The following is a 15,308-nucleotide window of genomic DNA, read 5'->3' as shown; positions in this document are numbered from 1 at the left end:
AAAGCCGTCTCCCCCTTCTCGGCTCCAAATGCCAGTACTGTTCGAGAGGGTGGCAAGGGTTCGCTTCGAAGCTTTTACCTAAGCAGACCTTCGTCCCTTATTTTAATGTTTTTCATTAGATATTAACTATATATGTATATATCCTCCATGTAAATGCATGAAAGGGGGGCGAATAAGGGAGCTGCAATGAAGCCCCGTTCTCCCCTTTACCCTATACACAGATAGATAGATGCTCACATCGCGGGTCGTTTTGAGAGTATGGTCATCATCCTTTCGTCCGTGCATCTGTCGTGATTGCTTTCTTTTTCTTCTTCTTCCTTGCAAAGCCGAATGCTTATTGCAACAGCGGATGCCTTGCCTTTCATTTCTGCTCTCTAGACTCCATTCCGCAACAAATGTCTATTGGTAGCGAATGAACTCCGTATTTTTGACCTCTTCAAGCTTCTTCCCCCCTCCCCATTTCCCATACGTTCCAATGAGGGGTTGAAGCGTACTGAAATAAAGTGAACGCCACAATGCTAGAGAAAGGCCCCGTCGTATATACATCTTCAACAGAATGGTTCGGGGGAAAAGCCAACAAATCCCTTCCTATATGGAGCAAGCGATCTGATAGGCAGCAGTAGTAGCAGCTACGCCTCTCTATCGAGAAGCCTTCTTCTTGTTGTTGGGCGAGGCACCGGATCCGTTAGCCCGCGCCTTGGGAGCTCCATTGGCAGCGCCGTTGCCGTCGTCGAGCAAGGGCGTGGCTTCATCCTTCTCCTTCAGGCTTGCCGGTTCCTCCTCTTCGGAGTCGTCGCCGTCAGAGCGGTCGTCCTTGGCGACACCGGCGAACGCAAAGCGGTACGCGATGCGGATGATGAAGAAGAGCCAGAAGAGGTTGAGGGCCTGCAGCGAGGCCAGCAGAGTGCCCGTGATGACGTTAGAGAGCAGGCACTTGAACTGCCCTGCCTCCCAGTCCATCTCGTAAGGGCCCACGGTGCGGAATTCGGTGAAGAGCGAGAAGAGGATCTTGAGGTTCAGATAGTGGCGAAGGTAGATCCACATGCCCATGAAAAGGGCAAAGTAGGGTCCCATGAAAATGCTGTCAAGGTAGTTCATAGTCTTGGAGGTCTGTAGTACAACGCATGTGAGCTTGTGTAATTTCGTGGCACCAATTCTTCCCCGAGAAGAGAAAGGTACAGGGGGGGACAGAACTTACGGCGAGGAAGAAGTCACTGATGTCGTGGGTAATGTAGACCGCGAGACCCATGTAGGTGAAATGGAAACGGTAGCTCAGGGCGATCAGAGCCAGACTGACGATGTGATGGCCGACCAACTCCTTGAAGTCCTTACGGCGCTTCTCGAGGCCGAGGAGCAGCACGATGGCCTGCTGGGCCCAGTAGGCGGCCTGGAACAGATAGTAGAACTTGAAAACGGCCTCGTGGGTCTTGTGGGGGAAGTTCTCGTACATGCCGCGCGTGTTGAAGTACCAAACGGGGGTGCGGCTCATGACGTACATGCCGACGGGGCCCAGGACGCCAAAGTAAATGGCCGTGTACATCTGCTCCATGAAGCGGTGCTGCTTGCCCTTGGAGTGCAGGCCGCAGTAGCGCGCGAGGGCGCAGCAGCTCCTGCATGATGAACTCGCGGGTGAAGGACAGCACGATGGCGTAGAAGGTCACAAAGGCGATGTCCCACAGCCCCTTAGCATATTGGGGTGGCGTGTCTGGCTCGGCATCGGCCTCGAGCGGCAGCTTGTAGGAGAGGAAGATGAAGCGGGCGGCAGGGTTGGATTCGGTCGGGTTGACGGCGTAGGCGAGGAGGAAGGCGAGGAGGAGGGCCAGAGGGCCGGCCCAGGTGTGCTTGAGGGCGTAGTGCTTGCAGCGGCGCACAAGGGTGCGGGCCTTCCTGCGCTTGGAGAACTTCTTGGTGCCGGCGGCCGAGGCAGCCTTGTCGGCGTTTTCGTTGAAGAGGGCCGAGGAGGACGAGGACGAGGACGAGGACGAGGGCGGGGAGGGGTTGCCGGCGAGGCCGGTGGCTAGGCTAGGCGCGCCAGTGTCGCCGGCGCGGATGTCCTGGCCCAGGGCGCTGGATTTTCTGCGTCGACGGGCATTGTTGTCGTTGGAGGCCGTGTAGGGCTGGTCGGCGGACGAGTTGAAGGCCGGAAAGGGTTCGGCTCCGGCCATGTTGTGCGAAGGTCCAAAAGGAGAGAGAAAGAGAGGGGGGGCAACGCAGACTCGAATCTGGCGCTCTCAAGGTTTCGTCCGAGAGAAGGTTGACACGGAAGGACTTAAAGTGGCAGGGCACACAAAGAGTCGGAGTTGGGGCACAGCCGGCGGGATGGAATGGACCCTGTTCAGATGGTGCTGAGACACAGTAAGATAGAGAAAAAAAAAGAAAAAAAAAAGAAAAAGATGAGTATGACCGGGCTTAGAAGCGCTTGGAAGCGTCAATCGGAACCAGTCTGTCTGCTCTGATCGGACCAGGACCCCAAAGGAGAGTTTCTTGTACGGCACTTTTGTTTTGCTCAATGGTAAGGAGCGAGGGAGAGAGAAAAAAAAAGACAAGAAATAAATGAGAAGGGATTGGGTTGATGATTTGTCCAATTGGTGTTGCTGGCAAGAAAGTACATGTACTGTAGGTAGGTAATAATGGGGATTCCTGCTCTGCCCGTTCGCTCCTACCACCACACGCTTTAGCACGCGACAATTCCATTCCAATCAGGCGGTCGGTCTTGGCCAGCCTCCTTGCTAACTAACATCCTTGATAATATCCATCCATCCATGCATTTTCACTTCTCAGAACCTACTTCATCAAGACCGCAGTGTTTGCTCCTATTTCCTGGTTCAGGCACTCGCTCGCACCATACTGCGCATACTATCTCTCGTCCGTCCTCTGGCTCCTCGCTCCAGGCGTGGCAGAGCATACAAGTAAACGACAATCAAACCCAAAAGGGACTTGATTGGTGCCCGTCCATCCCGCTACCCTATCCACTACTTACTATATGCGAAAATAGGGGGCCCGGTCCCGCCAACAACGCTTTGTTTAAAGCCGAACCGTGACATCCGTGCATCCCATCCCTTTGAAAGTCATCTGCGCGCCTGTAGTAGTACCTTTTGCATTCTGGGCAGCCCGTGGGGAAAGCTCCCTACCGATTGGTCTTCCAAATGGGTATCTTTTTTTTTCAGATTCATCAGTTGCTTGGCTGGCTATCAATCCCATGACACGGCGGCAGCAGCCTGTGTCGCTCAAGTAGATAATCCCTCGATCCGTATGACCAGCCGTCACAAACGCCGCCTGGCCCATCGCCACAACCGGCAACGTAAATATTATATAGATATATACAATCGAGCCCAAGACGTCTTGGCTCAAGGCATGAACCTCGTTAAAAACGCCCGTATATACTGTCATGTGCCCGACTAATCGCAAACTCCTTCCTTTCCCATTTTTGTAGACCGTTCGATATCGTGTGATCCGTAATCCGTAAAGGTATATATATATATATGTAATAGATATATATGTATGCAATCCGTGAAACCCCTTAAAATGCACCGCTGCAATGCTCTGAAGTGACTCTAATGACCCAAGCGCCTCGCTGAATTGGAACTCAAACATCGACATGACCTATTCACGGCGCGGTGTGGTCAGAATGTCATCAACTGGACGCCTGGACATCCCTGACGTCGGCGACAATCCTTCACCTGGTGTCGACACCGTCTCCCGCCGTCGGGGCCTCAGCTGCAGTGTGTCGTGCCGGAGCGCCGGGCTAGGCAGGGGGCTTGCCCTGCTTGCTGCACCACGAGCAGGCGCTGCCGCACTGTTCTCTGCTGTGAGGTGTGATTTCGAAATCGGTGATGCTTGGGGTTCATCTTCCTCGAGTAGCTGCGCGAGTGCAGCCCCTCGCCGCGGTGGCGCAGGAATGACTGTCACTGGTAGGCTCTCGGTATCAGGAGTTGGCCGCATTCTCTCCCGGATCCGCTCGGCCTGGGTCGCCGCAAAATCTTCCATACGTCCTCTAATATCCCACCGATTGACCTCATCATAGTCCCGCTGTGGGGCCGTCGGCCGTTGTGTGTGCGGAACCACTTCAGCCGGAGGTCGATTTGCGTTGGTCCGGGGACTTCATTAGATGCGTGATAGCGGCCCAGCCAGCCCGACTTTCTCTTTGTCGCGTCTCCGGCACCGCGCGACTCCGTTCGGGCGAAGCCTCTCTTGACCTGGGCGTGTTTTCTACCGGTCCACCTCCTTCCTGGCCAGCCTCAGCATTCGACGCATTGCTGCTTGTCCTTGACATGGCCCGCCCTAGACCCTCAGTTGGTGTTCGGGACGTTGTGTCGGACACAGGCTGGTACCTTACGGCGTAGACCGTACTGTCGGCACTGGCGGTGTCCGTCCTGCTGACGGGCGTAACGGCAGGGGGTGGCCTGGAGGGCCATAATGGTGGCTGCAAGAAACGGGCCGCTGATCGGGCAGCGGTCGCAGCCGGGTTTCCCGTCCTTGGGCTTTGGGTGGCCGTAGTAGTGGCATTTTTGGACCTATATCGGCTTACAATGGAAGACTTTGCTGGCCACACATTGCTCCGTTCGCTGGGTGGCGGGCTTGATCCGGTATTGCCTGTCCCACTCTCCCCGCCATCGTCGTCGTCTCCTTTTTTCGCCTTTCTTCGTCGAGGCCACGAGTATTCGGACGACGGCAAATCAATCATCTCATCGCCGTCAAAAACCTCCCGACCCAAGATTCCATCCTTCTTTTCTTCCCGTTCCAGTGCTTCGATACGCTCCACCCACTCCCATACAATCACACTTGCCGCCGCCGCTCCAACCCATCTGACGTAGTCACCCCATGCGGTGAATTCGGATTTGGATATGTCCAAGATGAAGAAAACGACGGGGACAATAACCGCCAGAATGGATAGCATGGCCATCAAGGAAATGTTCTTCATCAACGGGTGGTAGAACGCGTATCTCTTTTTCATAAGAGAGTAGTAAATAACCCACGCAGCGTATAACAGTCCCAGCGAAAGCTGGAAGAGGTAGTTCAGAGCGGGCACGGCGTCGGTGAAACTGCGTGGTCTGGTGTTTCCGGGGCCAGTGTACTGGAAGCTGTTCAGCGCCCCGAATATCACGTCCAAGGTGATGAGGGCGAAGGCAGTCCATTTAATGATGACCTTCTCCCGTTGGCGGGGGAAGAGACGGATCAAAGTCTGAGCCTGAGCCAGCCAGAGAAAGGTGTCGGAAATGATGCGAATGATTTTAAGTTGCGTGCCCTCGGCGACCAAGCGTTGTAGTTCCTCGGCGTTTGCATTCCCGATTTTGTATTGGTCCTCGGCCACACGAAAAGTATCCACCGTCGCGATCGTGAGGGACACGGCGACGCTGAGAGCCGCGACTTTTTGCAACCAGGGACGGCCTCCGATACTGATCCCGTTATTCGGGCTGGTGAAACCACGCTTTCCCAGCACGACAACTCCACCATCTAGAAAGGACCGTGGCGCAACGAGAAGCATGATAACAAGAGTATAGGCAATGACAGTGGTCGCTGCCAGCGCATAGCATTGTGGGAAGGTAGACGCGTAAAAGGGATCCCGGAGGTCTGCGACCTGGGGGTCGCTCGTGGATGTCTGGTCAGTAGTGATGCCGCCATTGGTGATGATGGCGGGATGCGCGATGGGCGCCTGGCATGCCGGTTGGAAGACGGTGTCTGAGGACAAAGTCAGGGTCTGGCCGTCTCCCAGCAACAAGATGCCGTTTGCCGGCAAAGAGAAGCTTGAGCATCCAGTGATCCTCGGTATCGAAGCAGAGCTCGTTGCCGAGGGAAAGAACTGCCGCGCCTCCATCTTGAGGCGAGAGACCTGAGCGGCCAGCCGCTACGCGACGATGATCGAGCGGCAAAGACGCTATCTTGAGGCAGCCGCCATGGAATAGAGTGTCCCTATGCGCGGGATAACTGCATTGATCGCAGTATGTGGCCTTGTTCAGATGACGTCGGGATTTTGAATCGGGGCTTTGTGTCGGGGTGTTGTCGCCAGCGGTTAAAGTGTCGAGTAAACGGTCGTCGGCAGGTCGTCGGCGTCGAGCGTGTTCGTTATCGAGTCCCCGGGCCGTTGCTCTCCTTCTCTTTCGCGCCACAGCGGTGATCGGCGATTGATAAATAATTGATGCAGCGACCAGTTAGCCTGGGAATGCAGTGTTCGATTGAATGCGACCGGTTGTTGGCGACTTTCGATTGTATTTCGTTGAGGTCTCGAAGGGGATCCGGGTAATTTGCGTATCGTGGTAGGTAGTCAGAATCAGCGGGGGGGATGGCGTCTGGGCGCCCAGAGATCTTTTGGGGGGGGGACGAGAAGGGTTTTAGTGAAGAGCAGTGATCGAATGAGCTTGACTTCACAAGCCCAGGTGTACAGTATCTGCGGCACGGCCTGTCTGGGAGCATGGTTAACCTAGGGCGTCCAGGTTTCCGGTCGGTTGCCCTCACCCCCCTGCCCCCATACCAACTCTACATACGCGGGCCTCGGAGCCTAGTCCCAGAACAGTGAAAGCCCCAGCCAGAGCAGGGACGGCGTTGCTAAGAGTGGCGATGCAATGCAAGCACACCCCCGTCCCAGTCCTGCTTTCTCCAACCCCAACCCCAGCCTGGGGTGGGTGGACAGACGGCCAGAAGACAGGAAAGAGGGTCCTACCAGGACGGCTTGACCCTCTGGCTGGATTGGACTCTGACTCCGACTCTGTACGTGTATTTGATGCATGCCTACAGCAGGTAGACCTCTGACAGACCGTCCCGGTATTGTCGCACGCGCATCAGCTCATCGGATTTGGGGATTGTGTCCTAGTACGTGCGTGTGGTCAACGACTCTGGGGGTTTGGTGCAGCATTCTGTCAATCTGTCTATTTCCTTCGCTCGCGACGTCTCGAAAGTGTTTGGAGTCTTTACCAAATAAGGCAGGGGGAGGCGCTGTACCGTGCTGTACGGGCTACGAGTACCTGAATAGGCAAGGTAGGTAAGGTAGGCTCATCCTGGTGCGGGCCTCTCTCCTCACTAGTAGTAGAACAAAAACTCACCACCATCAATCACTCCATCCGTGTCAACGTGCATACCGATACCACGATACGGTGCCGGGTTCCGGTCAGACATCAGAAATCCGGTTACAATTCATCCCTGCGTGGCTTCTTCCATCTACAAGTGTCGGGCTACTTAATAGACAGAGGGGAAAGGCCTGGTTGCAATACAAGCGACTCGCTGCTCGTCCAGGACGGTTCAATGGCCAATCTGAGTAGCGCAGTGCATGTGCATTCCTCGATTGATTCTTTTGATCAGCAATGGGGGTTGAGTCGCAACAACGAGACTCTATTGGGGATACATTAGGTATATACATGTAGTCACCACTGGAAGATGGCAGTTGGGCTCCAGCTGAAACCCCAATGGCCTGACAAAAGCACATACTTGCTCAGCAGACGACTCTGCCAGCGCTGTCTCTGCCAGTATCCAGTGTGCGGAAGCGGCTCCAACGAATCAATAGGCAACATTGCCCCCTCTTGCCTCCCCAGCTCAGCTGGTGTCCAGGCGTCTCCGCATGTACACAATAAGCAACACTGCTCCGCCTTTGTGCGCAACTCCAGTGTTTGCTGACAGGACAGACAGTCATTACGAACAAATCACTCATCCCATGTAGGATTGAAGCGATTGATTGCCCGCCCACACGCGGGCCATTGATGTATGTGATGCCGTATAATTCCGGCCCCTTCCCCGGTTCCCCGCCGCACTCCTCTGGGTTAGACCTGCCCAGCCCTATCTTCGGATTCTCCCCTCTCCCCACGATGGAAGTGGTCCTTGACAGATTTGGAGAGACATCTCTCCCGGGAACGAATGCCGATTGGACTGGGCACACCTCGTTTGGACGTGTATTTTTGGACGAATGGAGCGACACATAGGGGGAAAGCAGTTGATGCGTAGCAGCGTAGGGCTCGTCGAGAAACAGCAGCGAAGCAAAAGCTTACTTTGCGGTTGCGCCACCTGGGGTAAGGACGGTCAGCCGGTAGGGAAACGCTTCAGGTGTCAGCAGAAGGCCTCGAGTACTGCGAGAGGAACAGCGGACTGCACAAGCAACTTGTTTATATGCAGGTGCGCCGCCGAAAGGGCATCGCTTAGAAGAGCTAGGTACAGGACAGGGAGAACAGGCCTCGGTGTTTACTGTGCGTCTCGTACTGTGCAACGCTTACTGCACCTCACCTAAAAAAGAAAGAAAAAAGTATGCAGGTGTGTTACTGTGGCTGTTGCGAACAATCCCCGCAAAGCACGACCTCGACCTCGACCACGACCACGAGCACAGATTGTGTCGAATGGCACTCGGACTCGCTCCTAGGCAGGACCTCAGTCTGATGGAATTAGCAGGTGCATCAAGCGCAGTCATCACTCGCTGTCTCCGGGCGTTTTGACTTATTCGATGCATCAATGCCAGTTCACCCCCTCCCTCTTATACTAAGCGGAAAGGGGGAAAGCCTCGTGGCAGCAAGAAGGCGCAACAAATCGCTCGCGTCGCATTGCCAAGCACCTGCTACACTGCCTTCCGTTTGACAAGACACGACACTCCGTTGAACCGTTCTGTCGGCTATGGGCGTGTGCGTTGCCAAGAACGCTTTGTGCGCGGTGCCGTCTGATGACACTCGGCATTGGCAAAGCTTGTTGACGGCTTGGCGGGCAAACACAATCGAAGATCCCTCTCAGCCCACGCCCCCGTCGTCCCGTCGTTCCCTTGTCCGCATTCACGCATTCACGTCGCGTATCGTCTCAGCTTCTTCGGCCTGCGAACTGGCCGATTGTTTCGGTTGCACGAGCCCCCGGAAACCCATGATTCGGTAGAGGCGCTTAGGTAGGTACTCGTAGGTCTAAGTACGTGTAGACTGTTACGGCCATGGCTAGCATGTTTATATTTATATATATATATGCATGTACATAAATATATAAATCAATTCGGAGTATCTGTCTGTTAAAAGTCCTGAGAGAAGGCATCTGGGACACGTTCACCCATCCGCATACATGTCCGACAGTCCATCTCCTTGTTGTGTTCTGTCACATCTCATCGTGAAAAGAAGAACAGACAGTCGGTGGGTCGGCAGTCTTCAAGTTGGGCGTCGATTTAATATTGAGTCAGTTGGAGAGACTTGGCTTTGGCTGAAGCTTTGCGATCTGCGCCATAGCGTGACACTGCTCCGGACTCCTCAGACGGTCACACCAACTAAGGTTCTGCCTGCAGGCGTCGGGGCGTCGCTACTATTTGGCTTCGACCGACTCCGGCCAATTTGATCTCAAGCTCCCTGGTTTCCTCTACCCCTTGTCTAAATATAAATCTCCCATCCCACTCCTCGTCAGTGCAAAGCCACCACCGACTTGGTCTCTGGCAGTGGTAATGAACACCCCTATCAGGCCTACGCCCTGCTACGGTCCACCCAGAGATCCCTGAGTAAGTAAGTAGTTAGGTCGGTGGGCAAGAAAAACAAATTGTCGGGCCCCTTACGCATCATTTCTACCCTGGACCTTCAAGCTGCTTGCCAGCGAGGGTGGACGTTCAGCTGTAATGGCTTGGAGGACGTCCACGAGGAGGGCGATGAAGTTTTGCCCAAGTTCCCGTGTCTCCCGAGTCTGAAGCCAGGCTCTGATTGCTGTGTAGACTAACTTTTGCTAGATCAAAGTTCCATCCTATGACAAAACTGCCTTATGGTATGTCACTTGACAAACCTCTTTCATTTGTAACTTCAGCTGGGCTGGCTGCGTTGACTCGGGAGTTGCCACGGCATGAAGCCTGAAGCCAAAAACCCATCGAAGGGTAAGGGAGGATAATGCTGGTAGGTTAACAAATCCGACTGGCCCCCAATCTATGTAGGCCAGGGGTTCGTACTAAGGGGCACGCGCCAGCCTGGACACGTCTGGATGATGATAACCCATATTGAGTGCCCTGGAACATGTATCACAGTGGTATCCCGGTCCACGCATCATATCACCAAGATGTTTGCCCAAATGAGTTAGAGCCATGATACTGATGGCCAGGAAAGAGCCGGTTTAGTAGGCCTGCGAATTATCAAGTATGTAACTATCTCTTCCCACCTTGGCTGGTTGCACCTTGTAAGATTTTGACGCCATTCCCCCATTTCACCATTTCCCCAACTGGGATGGTCGTGTCTGATTGGTGTTAATCATAGGTACCCGAAAGACCCGGACCTTGCCCCCTTTGCCCCCCCAAGGACTACTCTCTCATTCTATCGCCCGCGCCGGAGCCACCGGAGTCCATCAGGGCAAGTCCTCCAGTGAGGTAACCATCCAAAGTGGTGAGTTTCCCCAGATAAGCCTCGTCGGATTTGAGTTCGGCCTGTTCATCGGGATCGAGTCGACAGGCAACCGGCCAAGGACGTGGTTGTACCGGAGGCTCGGGACAGGAGGAGGGGGAGTATGACCCATTGACAACATCATCATCTGCTCCATGCGCACGTACTCCAGGTTTACACGAGTGATGCTGGGCATCACCCCCTCCTCCGTGGTGCCGCGTGGGTAGGCAGCAACACCATCGAGTCGTGGCCGCGAAAGGGGCAGCGGTGTCTTGTTGCTGTAAGGGAAAGCAACAATAATGGTAGATTGGCTGCCGTCTTTGAACAAGGCCTTCTCTTCTTCGTCACCTCCGGGATGCATGAAAGTACCTTCAACGTCGCCGAAGCCCTGGCAGGACATTGGATGCGGTGTTGCCGGTAATCGCCGGTATTCTACTAGGCCAGGGGGTAGTTCTGGGCTGTAGCGGGATGGGCCAGTCGCTGCCGGTGAGGGGGATTCTTCTCGGCCCTTGCCCAGGGGTTGAAAACCGGAAGTGCCATCCTTGTGGTTCTCGGCTCGGCCGCTCGGCGGTGGGGTTGGCTGGTTCGTTGGACGGTTCCTTGGTGTTTCCTGTGTGTATGTTGATGGTCACTCGTTAGCCAGACCGGTTGGATGAGTCTAGGGAGAATGTTCATCTGTTGCATTCTCGAGACGTTGGGAATTTTCCACACGCGTGGCCTTGCTATTGTTCACTTGCCGGTAGGTGCCCCTTTCGACAGATCGAACCCATCATGGGGGTGCAAACCCGAACAGATCGAACGAGGCCTCTGGCAGTGAATCCTGGAACCAGTGCGGGTAAATAGGGGACATATTTACCTGAAAGGACTGCCCCCCCTTGGAGTAATAATAATATACGATCTGGTGGCAGGGCTTGTTATGAAGTCTTCCGTGTGGTGTGTGTTTGCTGCGGTGACAAAGAGCGGTTGCTACCCCGAGAGCCTTTGAAAATGAAGACGGGGGGTATTGGAACCACGAAGCGCTGCACCTCTGAATTACTGCGAGCGTCTGCCTCAATGGCACCCATAACACCTACTTTGGCCTTGCTTGTTCTTTTTTGTCACATCCTACGACTTGACGCATGTTGGGACATGGGCGAACTACTCTTGACAAACACAAAACCCGAACACTCGAAGAAGAGTTGACCACAGCAAAGCGAAGCTAATGCCAAATGACTGGTTGAATCAATACAGTTACTACGGGTGTTCATTAAGCCACCTCTAGGGAACATTAGGATTGTATACACTGCCTCACACCCCTGATTAAAGCATACTCGGTTCGGTGGGCCGATAAGTGTAGGACGACATTGTGTACGGCATGGATCACTCCTCGACTTCCTCAGCCTCCTGTGTTAGGTCGGTGTTGATGACCAGGTCATCCTTCCCTTTCAAGTGCATGACGATAGTCAAGCCCTGTATGCCTAAGTCCTCATCCTGCTGCTGTGAACCCTGGTCCCGGGCCGAATCGGCGTCGGCGTCATGGAACGACTCCCGCGTCGACATCTCCGCCTTCAGCTGCCGAATCTCCGACGTCAGCGCCATGTACCGGTCTTTCCATCGGCATTCATGATTCGGGGGTGCGATAGGGGTTGGTCGATGGATCTCGGGGTTCGATCCCTTGCTGGAAAAGGAGGAAAGCTCATCATTTCCGTTCTCGTAATTCGAGGCAGGTTTGTCTACTCGGGGGGCTTCTTCTTCGTCTTGGAAGGACACCTGTCGGCGTGGCAATGGTGTTGCAGTGAAACCACTTGCAGTTGCCCGAGTCTCCACGGTACCTTGCCGATGGGAACTATATCGAGTCTCGGCGAAAAGCTGACCAAGCTGTTCTTGGGCACGCAGTGTAGCTCTGCGATAATTGCTTTCGACAGATTCCGTTGTGGGGTTTGCTTTGCCTGATGGATTGTTCGAGGAGGACACTACCGATGGGCTGGGGGCACCTGCGTTTCTCTCGTGAGGTCCACGCATGTGAGGTGATGTAGGTGATGGCGCTTCGCAAAAGATACAGCTCTCTGTATAGTCACTCCCGTGCTTATGATGAGACGATGATCTCTGCACAGGGATTGGAGCTTCCTCTTGAGAGGTGGTATGTTTTAGCTGCGCCGCAGATGACTTGCTTGCCATGTCTTGCTGCTGCAATCCCGATGGAAGGCCAAGCCATGTATCCAACTCGTCCTGTGTGTGCACTGTCCGTTGGGGGTCTTTCGAGGCATTCTGTAGATCGGACTTGGGGCTTGATAGTCGACCTGGGGTATTCTGAGAAGGGTCATGGCTACGTGTTGAGCTATTCGGGCGATCGACTCGCCTATATTGTTCCCTGCTGGCTCGAGATAGGCCATACTGACTCCTTGTATCCACATGCCGTAGCCTATCCTGGACATTGGCAGGTTTTTTCGACGGGTTTTTAAGCCATGGTGGAGGGCTTGCGACACGACTCTTCGGTGCGGCGCCCCTTTCCTGGCCATTGAAAGCTATACGCTCATCGGATACATGGCTTTGTCGATCGCTGTCTGATCTGGCACCCAGCGCTGCGCTCAACGTCTTTCCGTGACTGCTCGCTTCAATCCCGGAAGAATTCTGTACCTCCTTGTGTAATGTCCGTTCTGTATGTTTGGTTGTTTGCTCGATATGCTTGGTCTTGGCTTGCAACCTAGCCTGACAGTTGGGTTTTCCCGGCTCTTCTGCTTCTCGGGTAGAAAGAGGGGTCTCATCTCTCCTTTGAAACTTTCCCTCACCTGACGAAGCACCTTGGCCCGCAAACGCAGTCGAGCCCATCCGCTTGATTACTCGAAATGGACTTCTCGATGGCGTTCCACGAGGTACATTATTGTCACCAACCGGCGACGGGCGTTCTTCGCCTGCTGCACGTCGCATATGCTGGGAGCGTTGGACATGCCTAAGAGTTCGGTGCGTCTCGTGCAATTCAGACTCATGCTCGGCTAGTTCAGAGTCAGCCCTCGGGATGTCATCGTCGAGAACTGTTTCTGCAGACGCCGAGGTGTAGCGATGCTCTTCGCTCGGTGGGTGCCCGTGTGGCAGAGGCTCTTCCGTGTACCGGAACGAGTCTACTTTTGTGGTTGCTTGGACCTGCGTGAGGGGTTCGAGCTGCTTGGTCGCATACTGCTCTGTAGACTCCGCGCGACTCTCACGCACTTCCGAACCTTTGACTATTTCCTCCACAACTGACTGCCCTGTAGCCTTCCCGGCGGAATTTGACTGAGAACGACGGAGGTTATGGCCGACCGCCAGGGCAAGATGTTCAGCGATATGGTGCGGGCCGTGGAAACCTGGGGAGTGATGACGGTGAATGGTGTCGTGTCGTGAGTGCAGAGCTTCTACCGCCGAAGATGGTTGCTCAGCTAGTCTGGATTTGGAGATTCCGCCATTTGTCTGTTGGGATTGTTCGACAACAAGGCCTCGTGGGCTTGTATACACGTCTTCGTCCTGGCTACTTCGGTATAAGGCACAGAAGACGCTGTGTCTGAATGGGCGATGCCCTTCATGTGTTGCCCTGCATGCAGGGTTTTCGCACTCGGCGTCTTCGTCACCACTGGCCCCAGTGTGCGTAGTATGGCGTACCGCACTTTCTGCCACATTACGGGACTGTCTGGCTTTTGCTCCATTGCCAGCCGCCCCTGGCTCTGAAGCCTTCGATTTTGCCTCTCTATCCGCAATCAGAAATGGGTTTTGTTTTACTGACCAAGTGGGATGCGACCGAAGAGTGTCGGCTCGTAGATGGGGTCGGAGAGGGTTTCTCTCTGTCCCTACGGAGGCCATACTTTGCTTGTTTGTTTCTGACGCCGACGGACTCTGGGCTGCCTCGCTCGCATTGTGTCTATGACCAAGTCCCGAGGAGGCGGCTTGTACGGGGATTCGATCAGGTTTTTCTGACTGAGCCTCGTACCAAACAGTATGCCGTGATCCAGCTGATTGTTGATGCGATTGAGATTTGACTTCAGTATGTAGTACTTGAGATGTTTGTTGGCGGCGGCTCTGAGATTCAGGAGTAGTCAACGGTGGTGGCCTGTATTTTGCCCCGCCCTCTTTAATAGTTCTACTTGGATGATGCGAGAAACGCACATGGGTTTCCTCGCTGTCTTCAGAGACTTCACATAGACAGCGCTCGCAAAAGCGATGACCGCAAGCCGAGCATGCCCTCGGTGACCAGGTACGGGCAGAGCAAATATGGCAAATCCTGCAGAATCTTCGGGGGCTGGCGTTTCTATCTCCCGAAAGAATCAAGTCTTCCTCATCCGAAAGCCAACCAGAAGGCCGGGCGACCCCGTACTGCTCAAAGAGCTCGCGGGCAGATCTTCGATGATTCACCACTGTGCCCATGGCAGATTGGTCAGGGACAGGCTGGCCCGAAGTTGGTTGGTTACGTATCTGTTCGATGGAGAAGCTACCTCGGAGGCCAGTGACACGAGGTCCGCAGGCGCTGCATTCCGAAAGGTCAAGCTTGCAGTTGTGCCCTCTACGGCGGTCTCGTGTGATGGCATGTGCATCCCCATGCTTGTTTCGGGGGCTTTTCAGCTCAACAAAAGAATGATCATGTTGTACCACCGAAGACTGAGACACACCTAGGTGCTGAGGGGACGATTTGACATGTCGGAGGGCAGAACGTTGTCCCTAGCCAATTGATACGTTCTCGCGGTCCCTCTCCTGCAAGACAGCATCGGGCATTCGATGGGTTGGGTGTGCAATGCCGTGTAGTTGTTGAAGTCGACATCTTACGGTCCCGTCGGGGACGCCTTCATCGTCCAAGGACTCCAGGCATTCCAGCTGTCGCCGGTCAGGTACGGCCAGGGTCGAAGCTACAGGTGGCTCAGCTAGGGACATTGTCGTCGAGTGATGACCCCAATGTCTTTGCCTGCTTTCTGTTATGCTGGGAAACCGTAGCAAGCGCCGGAGAGCATGGCGGTCATGTTAGCTTCTAAGTACTGCTGCAATATAACTGTTGATGCATTGTTGAAGGTTAGA

The 15,308-nt window shown here is 54.4% G+C and overlaps 4 protein-coding genes across 4 annotated transcripts; all 4 read right to left on the bottom strand.

Moving 5' to 3' along the window:
• Positions 1-639: 639 nt before the first annotated feature.
• PG986_007466 (uncharacterized protein) lies at positions 640-2,165 on the bottom strand (the record flags this gene model as incomplete). Its single annotated transcript, XM_066843688.1, is given in 3 exon segments — positions 640-1,110; positions 1,199-1,610; positions 1,624-2,165. 3 exon segments carry the CDS (start codon positions 2,163-2,165, stop codon positions 640-642), a joined length of 1,425 nt encoding a protein of 474 aa, XP_066699800.1.
• Positions 2,166-3,603: 1,438 nt separating this feature from the next.
• On the bottom strand, positions 3,604-5,815 carry PG986_007465 (uncharacterized protein; the record flags this gene model as incomplete). Its single annotated transcript, XM_066843687.1, is given in 3 exon segments — positions 3,604-4,099; positions 4,138-4,196; positions 4,214-5,815. 3 exon segments carry the CDS (start codon positions 5,813-5,815, stop codon positions 3,604-3,606), a joined length of 2,157 nt encoding a protein of 718 aa, XP_066699799.1.
• A 4,445-nt stretch (positions 5,816-10,260) lies between these two features.
• PG986_007464 (uncharacterized protein) lies at positions 10,261-11,415 on the bottom strand (the record flags this gene model as incomplete). The annotated part of the gene is made up of 2 exons (XM_066843686.1): positions 10,261-10,905; positions 11,404-11,415. The coding sequence occupies 2 exons, from the start codon at positions 11,413-11,415 to the stop codon at positions 10,261-10,263; spliced, it is 657 nt and encodes a 218-aa protein (XP_066699798.1).
• A 239-nt stretch (positions 11,416-11,654) lies between these two features.
• Positions 11,655-15,167, bottom strand: PG986_007463 (uncharacterized protein; the record flags this gene model as incomplete). Its single annotated transcript, XM_066843685.1, has 2 exons — positions 11,655-14,957; positions 15,063-15,167. 2 exons carry the CDS (start codon positions 15,165-15,167, stop codon positions 11,655-11,657), a joined length of 3,408 nt encoding a protein of 1,135 aa, XP_066699797.1.
• Between the last annotated feature and the right edge of the window lie 141 nt (positions 15,168-15,308).

The sequence above is a fragment of the Apiospora aurea genome, assembly GCF_038362705.1.
Source record: "Apiospora aurea strain CBS 24483 chromosome Unknown utg000005l_segment0_segment0, whole genome shotgun sequence".
Classification (NCBI taxonomy): domain Eukaryota; kingdom Fungi; phylum Ascomycota; class Sordariomycetes; order Amphisphaeriales; family Apiosporaceae; genus Apiospora; species Apiospora aurea.
This window is presented reverse-complemented; position numbering and strand designations above follow the sequence as displayed.